General features: G+C 42.8%; 1 protein-coding gene across 3 annotated transcripts in view; it reads right to left on the bottom strand.

Annotated features, from left to right (window-relative positions):
• PTPRG (protein tyrosine phosphatase receptor type G) overlaps window positions 1–15,817 on the bottom strand; it is a 768,152-nt gene that overhangs the window by 16,510 nt on the left and 735,825 nt on the right. For all 3 annotated transcript variants that reach the window (XM_040246532.1, XM_040246534.1, XM_040246533.1), the window contains 8 exons: window positions 13,979–14,151; window positions 11,805–11,940; window positions 11,177–11,323; window positions 9,205–9,298; window positions 8,215–8,291; window positions 7,594–7,722; window positions 3,554–3,700; window positions 2,446–2,588 (listed from right to left, as the gene is read on the bottom strand). In XM_040246532.1, coding sequence (XP_040102466.1) covers window positions 2,446–2,588; window positions 3,554–3,700; window positions 7,594–7,722; window positions 8,215–8,291; window positions 9,205–9,298; window positions 11,177–11,323; window positions 11,805–11,940; window positions 13,979–14,151 — 1,046 coding nt within the window. The remainder of the gene's footprint in view (window positions 1–2,445; window positions 2,589–3,553; window positions 3,701–7,593; window positions 7,723–8,214; window positions 8,292–9,204; window positions 9,299–11,176; window positions 11,324–11,804; window positions 11,941–13,978; window positions 14,152–15,817) is intronic.

The raw sequence follows: 15,817 nt of genomic DNA, 5'->3' as shown, positions 1-15,817 counted from the left end.
TGGCTTTATAGTCCACAGGTGAATGTAAGCAGGTAAAATAACAATAACCAAAACAAAAACAAGGCTCTCTGGGCAAAGTTCATATATAAGCACATATCCTGAATAATGGGTAAGTCATCCTAACTTGAAACACGGTACCAACTCATATCAGTATTTATTTACTACCCACTGTGTGTCAGGCATGGGACTTCACTCTATGGAGAATGGGACAAATGAGTTCACACTGCTGGTCTCTGCAGTGTGGGGCTGACAGTCATGTAAACAAGCAGTGAGAAGCAGATCTGATAAACAGGAATGGCACAGGTAAAGATGTGTTGTCTGTGAATGATCACCTCTGGGATGAATTAGAAACAGTTTCAAAGAGTGCCTTTTGAGGTGTGTGTTGAATGAGAGGACAGGAGGACTGGGATGATAGCTGGGCCAGAGTAGAGTTCAACCAGGCTGCAGAAGGATTTGGAAAGTGTACTGAAAGCCTGCAGAGCTTCTGCAAGCCCTGGGGGCCAATGATACGTGGAGGTGAGGGGGCACAAAGAAGGACTTTGATGTCTTTCTGGTTTGTACAACTAAGTGGATGGGAGCAGGCTGGGAGGCTGAGTTTGGACCTACAGATACTAGACTTGAGGTGTCTGTAGGCTAGCAGGAAGGGATATTTAGAGGTGCACAAGGTAAGACAGAAACTGAAAGGTAACTGGCATTCAGAGTGCTGTGCTAGAGCTAGCAACTACTTAAAAACTTCAAACTGGCTCAAGTGATGTAGAAAAATAATTTTAATGGACTCACTTCTCTCTTAAAGATGGTGGGTAAATGAATGAACCCTTGATCGTCAGGGGCTTTTCATCCAGCTCACCTATGTAACACGTGAAGATGCACTAGTGGAGGATTAACTTGCTCTTTTCTTATTTAGACCTAAGAACAAGGTGTATCTGATTGAGTCCAGAGGTAAGATCTGCAGCATGTAGTGTGAAATGAAAATCACTGCATAAGACAGCCCACCCCAAAGCTGTATACAGGTGAGTGAATCAGACAGTTCTGTTAAAATTGTACTTTTCCCCCCCTTTCTCCATTCTCTAATATAAGATCAGCTGCATTCCTGACTTAAGGGTAGATCCTTGGAGTACTATTAGTACCGCAAAATCCAAAACAAAACCGGGCAGCAACATTAGAATTTGGTCTGAATTGCTAAAAGCTGGTAAAATCCAGAAGGTATTTGAAAAGCTAACCCAGATTAGTTGGGGGGGAGAGACTCTAGAAGCAGTCCTCACTTTCTGCTATAACTGTATATCCTATAGTTGCTTAGACTAGGAGCAAGTACCTAGTTATTTTGAAGCTGTCTGTGTCATTTAAATACTACTGCTGGTTGTCACATTTCCAGGGGCCTTACTTACTGGTGGTGGTTTAGTTGCTAACTTGTGTCCAACTCTTGGGACAGCATAGACTGTAGCCTCTTAGTTCTTCTTAATCTAATTAAGAGGCAGGCTAACATTTTTAAATAGTCACTATTTTAAAAAGACCATCAGACTCCTTGGAAGGAGCCAGTCATGTGGCTTGCTTCAAACTGGTGACAGTACTGACCTCAGCCAGAAGTCTCTGTTCATTTCCTATAACAGCAACAGTTCAAGGCAAAGGCTTATTTTATAAGCTTCACTGTGAAATGTATTAGTATCTACTCTAGCAGAGGGGGTGGTAATTTAATAGTAAATGCCTAACAACGTGCTGACTAAGGAAGCTACCTACCATGGAACCTGGGCTAGAGGCTTGTGAGATTTGAAACCATCTGCCACTGTTTGGCAGGTCAAGTCCCAGCTATGAAGTCTGACTCCAGATATTCACACACCATTAGGTATATCTAGGACCCTGTCCCTCTCATTAAAGTGAGAGTGAGCTGGGTTTGAACTCCATTCAGACACTTAGCACTTTGAACTAGACGCAAATCATGCTTTACCTTTAAACCTCCAGAGACGGTAAACTTCGAAAAACAGAGTAAACTATAAATATTATTAAGAGTTAACTTTTTGATTACTAGTCAACTAAACATATTTTAAAAGGTTTTCTACCTAGTGTTTGTTGAAAATCAGTGTAAGGATTTAAGGATAATATAAGCTATGACATGTAAATTAGTATAACTGTAAACATGTACATTATTGTCTAGTTTGCATTACTGAAACAGAAAACCTAGGAAAGCATGCAGGTATATTGTGGTAGGCTAATACACAGTACTATCTAGAAAGATGAACCTACAGCAGAACCTGAAGCCTTTGACAAACTAAAATGCACAACATTTTACACCGGTGCACACTAGAAACCGCATGTACCCGGTAGAAACCACGACATGTGCACATTAGAAATATCCTGGAATTGTCGCACGCAGAGAGAGGGCTTGTGAGTCTCTCTCTCCTCCCTCCTCCTATCACAGTGCAACAGGAAAATGAAAAAACTGGTACATACTCATCATGCACAATGGTGGGGCCATCCCTTGTCAAGGCCTCTTCCTTGATGACGTTGATAAGCTCAAAAGTACTGCTGATGGGGGCATCCGGGTTGGGCCATTTGGGACACTGGAAATGTCGAACTTCGAGGACATAGTCATCCTGCAACCAGTATGACACAAGTCACAGGTCATCCTTCACTTCATCCTATCTATAGTCTTAACAACTAGAACTTGCTCCTGGGAAAGTACATAGTATAGACAACTGAAGAATGCATTGATTGCCAGGAGACCCAAACTGCTCTAAGGAGGAAAGTACTAGGGAGGTCTCTGCCTGACAGTTAACAAACGAGGTTGGCGGCGTGGTAGTGTAGTTGCTACAGTTGTGTCCGAATCCTTTCTGATGCCATGAACTACAGGCCTGCTCCTCTGTCCATGGGATTCTCCAGACAAGAATACTGGAGAGGGCTGCCATTTCCTTCTCCAGGGGAGCTTCCTGTCCCGGTGATTGAACCTGTGTCTCCTGCACTGCAGGCAGATTCTTTACTGCTAGGCCACCAGGGAAGCAACAAATGAGGTTATCACAGTGAAACAGAATCCTGTTCAGGCAAACATTTTAAGGGACAACAAACTATAAGAGACTTTATAACCTATTCTATCTTATCTATAAAAAACAAGGAAGGGGAAAGGACATCAGTATTTAATTTACTAAATAAGATAACTCCCCTCTTAACCACTCCATAGGAAGATAGTTAATTACTCATCAAAGTGTTGTGTTTCTTTTTAATGTATAGTCTTAATATTATCACCTCTGCAACATATTATATTCTAAGGCTTACATTTCTGATGGCAAAGTAACTATAGAGCGCTAGTATATTGTTCTTATAATCAGGTCAACAAGCCTATTTGTATGCATGCTCAGTCCGAGGAACTGCTACATTTCATCCTTCCACCTGGAAAAAGCAAACACTTGAAGGCAGCAAAAAAGGAAGTGTGCCCATTTAAAATTAGGCCATACTCAGGACGTCTGCCTGGGCCTGTCCTCAGGGTGGTAGATTACTTCATTGTGACCTAGAATCACCCAGGACCTAGGTACAGCTGTTACCAAGGACCTGAGGTTGAGGTTACCTGTGTAGCTTCAAGGATAAAGTCATGGATGATAATTTGCTCTTCATTAGAGAGACACAGTCTATCTTTGCTGATAAGGGTGACGGTAAAGGCCTCACAGTTCATGGATTCTTCTCGGCTGGGCCAGTACACAAACTCATCTTCAGCCTACAGGCACCAAAGAAAAAAAGAAAAAAATTCTTCTGCAGGGCTGTCAACCATTTGTTCTTGAATTTTCTTACCAATTTCTTATGTTTGCAATTTCCCGTAATTCCCAGATCATCTTTTAAGTTGGGTTCATAGAATTATTGATATACCCACATTGCATCATGCCGAGGTCAGTGGTTATTGTATTTTATTGTAAAACACAATCACTGTTTTTCGGCACCTCTCATCTATGTTACTCTAACAACCAAAAAGGCTCCTTCTGTAGGGGATGTCTAACCCCTAGCTGAGAAATGCTGTGTAATGGTAAGTGTGAGAATAAAAAAGGAGATATGATCTCCTATCCTATCAATTTTATTATTTCACAGTGGCTTAGTGCAATTGAGATACACTAATTGTTGTTCTATGGATTATGTTATTAAGACTTCTACAGTTGACTAGCATTTTCCAAAAGACTTTTTGTAAACATTATCTTATGTACTTTTCTTAATATACTAGTGAGGGAAGGCAGTTTTCATCTACTAAGCTCAGACAGGTCCATAAATAAGCATGCTGGCTATAAGTATAAGGTGCTTTGTAAAAGGGAAGTTAAGCTGTCAATGTTAAGACTTCAAGTCTTTCAGTCTTGAATCAGGCAAGCTTTAAATGTTTATCTATTTTAAGATTAAACATAAATATTCAGTACATAAAATAAATAAGCAATAACAATTTACAGCTCACAGAGCAATATTCAAATATCTTGTAATAACCTGTAATGGAAAAGAATCTGAAGAAATAACTGAATCACTTAGCTGTACATCTGAAACTAATACAATATTCAGGCTTGATACTTGAATTCTTTCCCTGAAAACCATGAAGGCCTAAGAAAAAGATAACCGTTGCCTAGGTTGGAGACTGAGAAATACAATCATTATGATGAGCCTCATCTCCTTTTTCTCATCAGTTCAAATGGCAAATTACAGTTTGCATGTAATATATAGATTTCTATGGGCATTTTCCTGAAAAAGCCTAGACACTATACTAGTGAAGTCAGAAATAATTCTGAATAATGTTCAAAGCAAGGTTTTGTTTAATCTTACATTGTTGCATTAGAAATGAGCCAACAGTCCAATAAGACTTATCACCCTTTCAAGTTTCAATATAGCTTATTGCCAAGTACATTTTTATTTTTAAAGCTCAGCATAAGGGGAAACAGATTAGCAATCGGGTTTAGTCTATACAAAAGAAGTCTGTAACTGTCTTGGATTTTAATACGCTGTGCCCTAGGATATGGAATTAGGACCCTTTTAACAGGTATCCTGGTGGATCAGCAGTAAAGAAGACACTTGCAATGCAGAAAACGTGGGTTTGATCCCTGGGTTGGGAAGATCCCCTGGAGAAGGGAATGGCAACCCACTCCAGTGTTCTTGCCTGGGAAATCCCCTGCACAGAGGAGCCTGGCTGGCTGTAGTCCATAGGGTTACAAAGTCAGACACCACTAAGCAACTAAAACAGCAGCAAAGACATAATGGTGGACAAGGCCTCTAAATTTGACCAAATACACAGATTAAGCATAGGACGGGATAGGACCCTGAATAATCTGCCTAGGCCTTAATTTCCATGTTGGGAAAGTGGGAATAATAAAACTCTATACCCCAAATAACTATTATGATGTTAATATGAATTAGAAATTCTCTAATTGGCCTACCAACTGCCAAAAGGAGTTAGTAATGGCAACCCACTTGGGTCTTCTTGCCTGGAGAACCCCATGGACAGAGTAGCCCGGTGGGCTACAGTCCACGGGGTCACAAACCCACAACCGAGCAACTAACAAAATGGTGGAAGAAAGGCAGAAAAATAGTTTTGAACACAAGACAGTAAACTAGGGAATAATGGCTCAACTTGACAGACTATTACAAAGAAACAATGCTACTGATTTCAGTAGGAGCTCTGGTCTCATGGGTATTTTGCTGATGGATAAGGCAAAGATGCCTTGGCCACCGTGACTTTTGGGCCATCCACAGAATCATGGTCTTGTAAAGTTACAGTAGTGATAAATAACAAAGCAAACAAAAAATGCAGAGACATTATCGTGTCCGACTCCTTGCGACCCCATGGGCTGTAGCCCACCAGGCTCCTCCGTCCATGGGATTCTCCAGGCAAGAATACTGGAGTGGGTTGCCATTTGCTCCTCCAGGGGATCTTCCTGACCCAGGGATCGAACCCAGGTCTTCTGGATTGCAGGCAGATTCTTTATCGACTCAGCCAGCAGAAAAGCCCTTAGAAAACACTACGTCTGACTTCCGACCTCTGAGCTATGAGCGGGGACGTGCAGGATTCCAGCATCGCCTCCGTGGGCCTGAGAGAGACCCGGAAGTGGCAGGCCTGGCCCTGCAGCCTCACTGTCCGCACAGCAGACTCACTGGATCCAGGCTCCCATGGGCCTGCCCATGCAAATGAGCTTGTGGGTGGAGTCGCTTTCAGTGGCTCTCCTCTGTTCAGTGAGGATAACAAAACACTGACTCATCCAACAAATGCACGCTTTAACAGCCCTAAATGCCTCCAATTTCCATATGCCAAACAGAATAGACCCCTATTGCCAGCTAATTTGAAAATTTGCACTCCAGTTTTTAGCTTAAGATTCTCAACTCTGTTGCCATTCTATCACACAGAAGCAGTCTTGGTATTCTGAAGCTGGAGCAGAAAGCGACAAAGTGAAGTTCCTACTGACTGGGCACACAGTCAAACGCATGTCATCAAGACTAGGGGTTCAATCACATGCTGTTCTTTCCTGATTAAAAAACTCACTACTCTTGACACTCAAGGAAGCAGATCATTTTTGTTTTTGTTTTTAGTCTGTGTGCTTCCATGTCCTCATAGTAACTTCCGAAGACCCAACTGATTGAAAACTTCAGGCAATGAGAGTGCAGCGGTAACACTTAAAACTTGTTTTCATAAACGTGCTCACCCTTCTCGTCTAGGGTCTTACAGACCTCAGTTGTTGTTTAGTTGCTAAGTCATGTCTGATTGTTTGTGACCCCCTGGACTGTAGCCTGCCAGACTCCTCTGTGCATGGGATTTCCCAGGCAAGAATACTGGAGTGGGTTGCCATTTCCTTCTCCAGGGGATCTTCCCAAGGAAGGTCTCCTGCATTGGCAGGTGGATTCTTTACCTCTGATCCACCTGGAAAGTCTGGAGACCTCAATAGGGAAGGACTAAAGGGAGGGGAAAGAACTAGTAGCTTAGTCGAGGTCTTTAAAAAGCACTGTTAATTTCCAACAAAAAAGCCTCTCCTTTTCTCCTTCCCTGTAACAGACCTGGCTTGCCTATGGAATGAGGGGTAAATGGTGATACATTATTAGTACTTTTGAAACTGATTTTTTTTTTTTTTGGCTGGGAAACATTTCTGTAATGTGGAGTTGGACATAGACAATAACAAAATGAGACAAGTGACTCAAATCATGGCTGTAATTATTTGTATATGCCCCTGGGCAAACTAGGTCCCTCAGTTTTCTGAGCTCCCAAAGGAGGTGAAGACAGTACCTATGTCATCAAGTTGTAGAAATGATTTAATGAGCTAATACATGTAAAAACAAGGTCATATAATCAATACGTGTTGACCACTGCTCATTTGGTTTTCAACAGTGACATGTAGCAACTAAGAGATCAGTGTCAGTTCATACACTAGTGAGGTTGGAAACAGAACTTTTTTTCAAAACCTTCTGTCACCTACCGTGTACAGTAGAGTTGAGGGGTTCTACCACTAGGAATCAGAAATCAAGGATTGGAGCAGACCTATGGAATGAGCAGTCTACATTCCCTCCCCAGCGAGTGCAGACACTACAGCCCTATCGCAAGGTCATGAATGCATGCGGCCTCACAGGCCCATGAATGCAGAGCAGGCGTGCCTCACTCACCAAGCTCTGGTTGTCCGGCAGCATGACAATGATCTGCGCATTGTGGTCCCAAATCATCCTCCAGAAATCCTTGGTGGTGTGCGGCAGAGGGTGCTGGGTTATAATAAACTCATTGCTCCTGTAATAGCCCTTTAGTTAGGAAGATGAAGAACCAGCGATTATGAGTGTCTTATTCTAACTCCACGGTAGTAAAACACATTCATGAAATAAGACCAGCATGGTGCTAACCTCACTGAAACAATCCAAAGAGGCTTTCAGTGCACTTGGCTAATTTTTAGACATACTTCTGCTAACACGTAGAGACAGTTTTCTCTCTGTGTCCTATTCACTTCTCATTCCCCCTGCTGTTTTTACTTAACAGTCATTTCAACATTTATTGCAAGACTAGATGGGTGAAATCAATAAGAAGATCACTTCCTTAACAAGCTTGTTTCTTAAGCATTTTTGTGTCCTCATGGATTAGGTATTCTTTGTTAAAGGTTTCCAGATGCAGAAATCTCTCAGATTTTGATATTACACATCGAGAAAGTATTTGAATAATCAAAGCCGCATAGAAGGTGTCTGCTCTTTAGCACCATTCAGTGTAATCGACTTTACGTATAACTAACTGTTGACTCTCACCATGATATAAGAAGCATTAATGTAGTCTGTTCCTTTCATTCCAGGCAATGGTGCAAGACCCACTCGAGCACGTTCAGCTATGACAAAAAAAAAAAAAAAAAAAAAAAACACATTTGCCTTGGTTACCCACACACCATCAACAGCACCTTCTCAGAGTTACCTGATGAGCCATAGTGTCCCCTGGCTCCTCTTTCTTTTTGGGTCCTGTTTCTTTTTAAGACTTACCTATGCTGTTAACCAAGCTAAAGCATTATCAGCTAAGACTGAATGTAAAAGGAAACTTTACACGTCCGTCTGCATGTGCCCAGAGGGACGCAGGCATTATGCGAATAGCATGCAACTGTGGGAGACACTTTCTCAGCAGGTCACGAAGAAGCTAGAGACGAAAGAGGAGTTGAGGTCACTGTTGACCCCGGTTTGATGTTCCTATAATTAGACCAACATACTGCACTCTGCTCTTCTGCATCCCCCTACCTCTATCTTTCTGTTCAGGAAGCACTTAGAAAATCTTGGCCTTTTTCAATCAAGAGAATCTCTCCACCGATTCCCTATGTCTGTTTCTACAGCATACACACAATATCCTCTGCTGAGTCCCAAGTTACTTACACGACGGTCACCACCTATCAAGTGTCTTGGTCTCAGCTGACAGGATAATTTAATAATTGTAGTTCCAGTTGGACAGATTAAACCAGGACTCTCTACTTTAAGAGAGCATTCATGCCACAGTGACAATGACTTCAGCTTTCTTTTAGTGTTTTAAGCTAAGACATGGTGGAAATAGCCTCACTCTTTAATCTCGAGGTGAACTTGAAGCTAGATTTCTTGTCCCATAGACACAGCGACTTCCTGGTGCTGACAGCTGCCCCTCCCATCTGTTCTATTTGTCCTAAGCATAACTTTTCCCCATGGTGGTGGTTGCCTCTTTACCGAACACACAAAATCTCAAGGAAAGGGAAACACAGTCCAGTCGAACTGCTGCGAAGATCTTACATGGCACGACTGAAGAGTTTCGGTTCTTTTCCTTGTTACACTCTTTCTGAGCACTGAAGCATTCCACATATTTTGCATTGCACTGTGTGACCAGCTGGAAGAAAAGCAACATTTTCGTCCTCACTCAAAGGACTGTATCTGTGCACGTGTTAACTTACTGTGGCAAACATTTTCCAGTATGCACATAAACATCAAATCATACCTTGTGTCCCCTGAGCTTAGAATCCTATCTCAATAAAGCTTGGATAGACAACAGAACAAAAACAAAGCTATAACTGAGAGCATCTGCTTGAAGATCTGGCAAAAATGCCAATAAGCAGATAACTGCTGACTTTTGAACATTTTTGCACCCTGAGAACACTGTGTGTCTGACTGGTGGTACTTTTCTCAACTGTCTCGTTGGAGTGCGTCTTGTTTCACTTACTTTTAGGCCTTAGGTTTCTTGATGGCAGGCTCTATGTAAGCAGTATTTATCGAATAATATGGATTTACTGAATGACTTCTTTGGATTTATTGAATTAATGTGGACTTTCCCATGCACTGTCTACTAGAGTGCATGGGAATGCTCTCCTGCTCTACCTGCTTTACAGCTACACTGTCCAGGGCCCTGGAGGCAGCCTGAGTTTCTGTTTCTTGTGTTTTCTTTCTAGGTAAGTTCTATACTGGTAAAACAACAAACAACCTGGTCTCCTTTGATGAATTTTTTAAAACAAGGTATAAACAAATGTTTCAGGAACAAATGGCAGAATTTTAAAAATACTGGTATTCAACACTGCTATATTTAAAATGGATAACCAACAAGGAGGTACTGTAGAGCACAGGGAACTCTGCTCAATGCTATGTGGCAGCCTTGATGGGAGGGGGGTTTGGGGGGAGAATGGATACATGTCTATATATGGCTGAGTCCCTTTGCTGTCCACCTTAAACTATCACAACATTGTTAACTGGCTATGCCCCAATAAAAAATAATTTTTTTTAACAAAAGAAATATTAATTTTTAAAGAATTCATTTTCAACATTCAAAATAAAACACTATGTCCTCAGTATTAATTAACTTAATGGTTTTTAGAGTGGGTAGGACATTATAAAAGGAGACCTGGAAATATAAAGTTGTTATGACTGAACCTGGTGAAATTAATCTATTTTTCATTTCATATCACTTGTTATCATTTGCTTGACAGTCTCATTTCTTCAGCTGAGATTCAAAGGAAGGTTTCAGTGTCTGTGGAAAGTTTTACCATGAAAATGAAAACTGCAGCGATTCATCTCATTCTTTTTATCTTGACACAAAATGAGAAATAGAACAATGTGCAAAAAAGACAGATTTTTAAAGTCTAATGAGAGACTGCTAAATAGGAGGCATTCAGTACTTTTGAGATGGCTAAGCTGCTCTGACCTTAATTACTTTAATAGTTCTTATAGTCTCTCTTTTCACCTTATTTCACTCAATTCCATATAACCATAACTGTCTTCACACCTTGTACCCCTATCAAAGAGAAAAAAACCCCATTTAGGAAAAATTAACCTTTTCTCTAGTATTGCTTAGTAAGTCTTTTTTAGTTTCTAAATCATCTATTGGGATAGTCTTTCAAAGAGCTCAGCTTTTAAGATAATGTCAACAAATAGCCATTCTTCATAAGGGTAAGATAAATTAGGTCAGAAAAAATATAGGGGATTTTTTTTTTTTTTTGGATTGGAACAGCTAACAACGTATTATGTCATTGTGGCCAGGGGCAAGTGTTTATGTTCAAATAAAGTTATAAACTGCACAGAAGAAAATATAGCATGGCACTCTCTACTCAGACACTTACAAACAAGTCACAGCTTGATTTTCCCATGTATTACATCTCAGGAGTACACAAAGTAATCCATCTCAGTCTAAACATTCATGCAAAAAAGACATGAGCCCTAAACTCAAGGCATTTCTTTACCTCCTTGCTTTTTACCCAAAGAAATGTATTCAGAGCAGTACCTTGAACTGTTTTTCCAGTCGCGTCTTGCCTCCTACTCCTGGTATGAGGATGCTGTTAACGTAACTGTGCAGCTGACTGGAAGACACTTCCGTCTCCTTTCCAAGAATGGCTTCCAACAAGGCATCGTGGATGAAAATGTACTGCTCCTAAAAGGCAGAGGACGTGATGGTCACCGAGGTGAGCTGTGACGGGATACCACCTGTTTCCCGCAGGAAATCTACCTTCAAGGCGCTCTTCCCCTGGCAGGGACCTCTGCGTGATTCCCTCAGTACTCACTTCCTAAGGCGCCAGAAGCGGCTTCAGGGCAGGGACTGCGCTGACATCGGTTCTGTACCACCCCATGCTCCGAACACGCAGTGGGGAAACGCGTGTTCACTGGAGGGCTTTATGACCATCCTCTCGGGCCAGACAATGCTTAACTCCCAGAGCAACAACTACACGGCACTAGGTACAGTGTCCCAGCTTCACTTCACATCCACACGGAAGTGGGGAACAACCAGACAGCCTCGTCAGGACATCTTCCAATCCAAACCCCTGTAGCTTCCTCCCAGCCCTGTCTGCTGACGCTCCCCACCCTTCTGTTCCAGCGCACAGAGACCCCACGGGGGCTGCACAGTCTCTCCTCACCTCAGTCTGGACGAGGTAGTTGCGCTGAGTCCTGATATGCTTCAGGAATCCCAGGACGTTGACTGTGCTTTTGTCTTTTATCTGTTGCAGCATGCTGTCAATGACGATGTAGGTGCCTGTCCTGCCCACACCAGCGCTGGAAGAAAGGCAGACGCTCAGCTAGCAACCCTGCTGCTCGGCCCTTGTGCAAACTGCAGAAACCATCCTCCGCATCGCTAAGGCCCTGAGAAATAACCCCTGCTGTTTGGGGGACCTGGCGCAGGTTATGGTGAATGGAGAGCATCCAGAAACGACAAGAGGATCCTTCCTCCCTCTTGAGTCTTGATGAGGAGGGAAGACTACTTCATTCCTTGTATGAAAATAGAGACTATGTATACTTAAATAAAATATATATAAGCTACATACAAGCTTTCTTGGCCTTCCTTGTAGCTCAAGCAAAAGGATCTAAGTCCATGATGCCAGGGAGCCCAAGGCATCCCTCCTGGCAGCCACGTGCCCACACCAGAACCACTCCCGCAGAGGCATCACCTGGCTCTCCTGCTCCCACAGCGATCGTGGGGGAGCCCATCGTCCTTTCAACATACAGGCTTTCTGCCCACCTTTCTGCTTTGAGCCCGGTGGGCTCAGTACTGGAAAAGTTCCTGTTGAAAAGGATACTTTCCTTTCATAATCCAGAGGTGAACTAGGAAGAGCGCACCTGGAAAAGCCAGCCTCTTTAATCCCACATCCTAACTGTTATCTCAGACAAACAAAGCATCCTAGGGAGACCCGAGTTCTGCCATATTGAACAACAAACTTCTTTTTAGCAGAATCTCTGCTCCCAGCCCCCTAGAAGGTTTCCCGTCTGACACAGCTCTGCTGATACAGAAGCTCTCTGGTAGACTCTCTCTCCTATTTTAGTGATTGTCAATGGATTAGCAAACATGGAGAGTTCTCGAGGCACTCTAAAGAGAAGACAGGCTCCAACTCCTGCCTGTGGGCGCCTATTAGGGGAGCTGGGAGCTGCCCCAAAGAAGAGCCAAGGAAGCTGTGCAGCCATGTAAGATACATCACAGAAGCAGCAACATCTGTCCGAACGCCAAAGCCAAGCAATCCAGTATGGCTCAGGAAACTCGAACAGGGGCTCTGTATCAGCCTAGAGGGGTGGGATCGGGTGGGAGATGGGAGGAGGTTCAAAAGGGAGGGGATATGTGTATACCTATGGCTGACTCATGTTGAGGTTTCACAGAAAACAACAAAATTCTGCAAAGCAAGTATCCTTCAATAAATAAAAAAATACAGTAAAGGCATTTTTAAACAACCAGCTGAGGTTGATTTCCAGGTGGCTCAGCATAAAGAATCTGCCTGCCAATGCAGGAGACACAAGAGACATGGGTTCGATCCCTGGGTCGGGGAGATTCCCCTGCAGAAGGAAATGGCAACCCAACTCTAGTATTCTTGCTTGAGAAACCCCATGGGCAGAGGAGCCCAGAGGGTATGGGGTCGTAGAGCTGGACATAACTGAGCATTAATGTTACTATTTACTAAGGTTGTTTACGGTAGTTTAGAAGGGAAAACAGGCTTTTTATGTGCTTTACAAAGGTATTTTATATAGTACCTATAAGCTCAAAGCCTTTCACCCAGAAAATAAATACTATTCTTTGGAGAAACCCTACAGAAAAGCCATATTCAAAAACTCACAAGCTCCTCAATGCTCTGTGGTGACCTAAATGGAAAGGAAATCCAAAAAAACAAGGGATGTGTGTATACATATAACTGATTTACTTTGCTGTACAGCAAAAACTAACAAACACTCTAAAGCAACTATACTTCAATAAAAATTAAAAACCAAACCAAAAAAAAAAACCCTCAAAGTTTCTAGTGTGGGAAGTTCTAAACTTGTGTTTAAGGTTTTTATATATTAGGAGCTACCAACAATTGCCTTATAAAATAACACTGGATTTTATCAATAATGAGATGGTATTATAAAAACTGGAGACTCATCCTCTAAGAGTTCATTCTGTTTCACCCTCACAAGCAGCAGCTGCTTTCTTACTGTTAGAGGACTATAGTGACCTCCTGTAACTCCACAAGTCTCAGTGGTCCCAGATTGGGGTGGAAGACTCTAGTTCGCTGTCAAACAAAGCAGCGGCAGGCCCGCAGCCCCTGCCTTCCCCAGTCGGGTGGGTCCTCACCTGCAGTGCACCAGCACAGGGCCCATCTCCAGCGTGCGGGCTGCCGAAGACCTCCTCACGAAGGTCAGCACTGGGAGGGCATACTCCGGAACCCCCATGTCGGGCCATTGCGTGTAGTGGTACTGGATCACTACACGTTCATTCTGCCGCCCCTTGGGATTTCCCTTCTGCCCCTAAGAGAAAGGCAAGAAAGCATGTCTTTAAGCCAACAGTGGGCATTCTAGATGAAGATGCTGTAAGGACAGTAGGAATCCCAACCTCTGTTCTCATTCGCCCTAACTGCCGATATCCTCTCTGAGGTCCTCTCAGGCCACAAATGAGGACATGACCCAGCTGGATGAGAAGGCGCAGATACTTCATAGAAGAGAATATGGTTTCATTCTGCACCAAGAATGAATGTTTCATATTTCACTTTTCTGGATCTGCTATCCAAAGAGCTCAGTAATTTGCCTACAAGATTTATATTTCCTAGGTGCTTCCCTGATGGCTCAGCGGTAAAGAATCCACCTGCCAGTGCAGGAGACACGAGGTTCTATCTCTGGGTTAGGAAGATCCCCTGGAGAAGGGAATGGCAACCCGCTCCAGTATCCTTGCCTGGGAAATCCCATGGACAGAGGAGCCTGGCAGGCTGCAGTCCATGGGGTCGCAAAGAGTCAGACAGAACTTAGCAACTACTTAGCAACTACACAAACAACAACTTCCACTTCCTGACTTCCTGCCCCAGCTCCTCTGACTGTGCGCCAGGACTCCCATTTCTTCTCCACTGTCCAGGCTGATCCTTTAGGAGCTGCAGAGCGTGTGCTGTGCAACCTCCAGGAAGTGTGGGGAAGATCCTTCTCAACCTCCGAAGTCCAAGGCAACAGTCAATTTATCTGTCCCTTTCAAAATGAAATTTTTAGAGTTGTTTTCCTTTAAGTGGCTGAACTTTTTACATTTCAACCACTTTGGTTGACAATCTTCTTCAAATAGATGAGTTTCTGTGATATGTTCTTTATTATTATTATTACCAATGCCTGTAAAATTTAAAAATGTTTTTGATGATTCAGGGTCATTAATCTGTTGACACTGAACACTGTAGGGTGCTTGGCCCCATGCTATGGGGCTTGGATGTCCTTGATTATTAATTCTCCAGTTACCTCTTTTTTTCCTTTTTCTTCCTCATTTTCAGTTCCTACTGTCAGTGTGCAAAACGCCAGACATTCCTATTTGACATCCTCCTCTGACTTAAGCCATTTCTAAAATAAGAGTAAGTGGGCCACATTTAAATACCTGAGGTGTTTCCATGCCTAATGGACGTTATACTTCCTGAGTATAAACTGGTTATTGGTTAGCTTGAACCAACTAACAGCTCTGGAGTAGAGAACATAGATAAAGACAGTGCTACTGATCTTTATATATAATACTTCTGCCATTCTTGGGAAGAAAGCTACACATGGAAGGGACTGTTAACCTTGGACCATGAATGGGCTTCAGAGCCACTGAAATGGTGTACAAAAACCTGAGTAAATGTGAATTCTTCTGGGGCAAGAGGCAGACAGTTTTATCACATTCCCAAAGATGTCCAAGCGTAGAAAATAAATGAGGAACCAGTGCTACCAACAGCTGCCCACCTAAGCCTCCAGAGAGTGAGTAACACTCCACACTCTCCTAATGAGCATCTGTCCTGAGTTCCTAGGACTGCTAGAGTGATCTATGAGTCTCAATGGGACAGTGGATTTTCAACAAGAGAAACTGAGAAAACCAGAACGTGCCATTTCCACAAGGATGATTCTCAGGATGGTAAGAGTTCTTTACTGTCAAATCACATAGGAAACACGACAGAGTTACATCAGTTTCCTA

The sequence above is a fragment of the Oryx dammah genome, unplaced genomic scaffold (genome assembly GCF_014754425.2).
Source record: "Oryx dammah isolate SB20612 unplaced genomic scaffold, SCBI_Odam_1.1 HiC_scaffold_9, whole genome shotgun sequence".
In the NCBI taxonomy this organism is placed as follows: domain Eukaryota; kingdom Metazoa; phylum Chordata; class Mammalia; order Artiodactyla; family Bovidae; genus Oryx; species Oryx dammah.
This window is presented reverse-complemented; position numbering and strand designations above follow the sequence as displayed.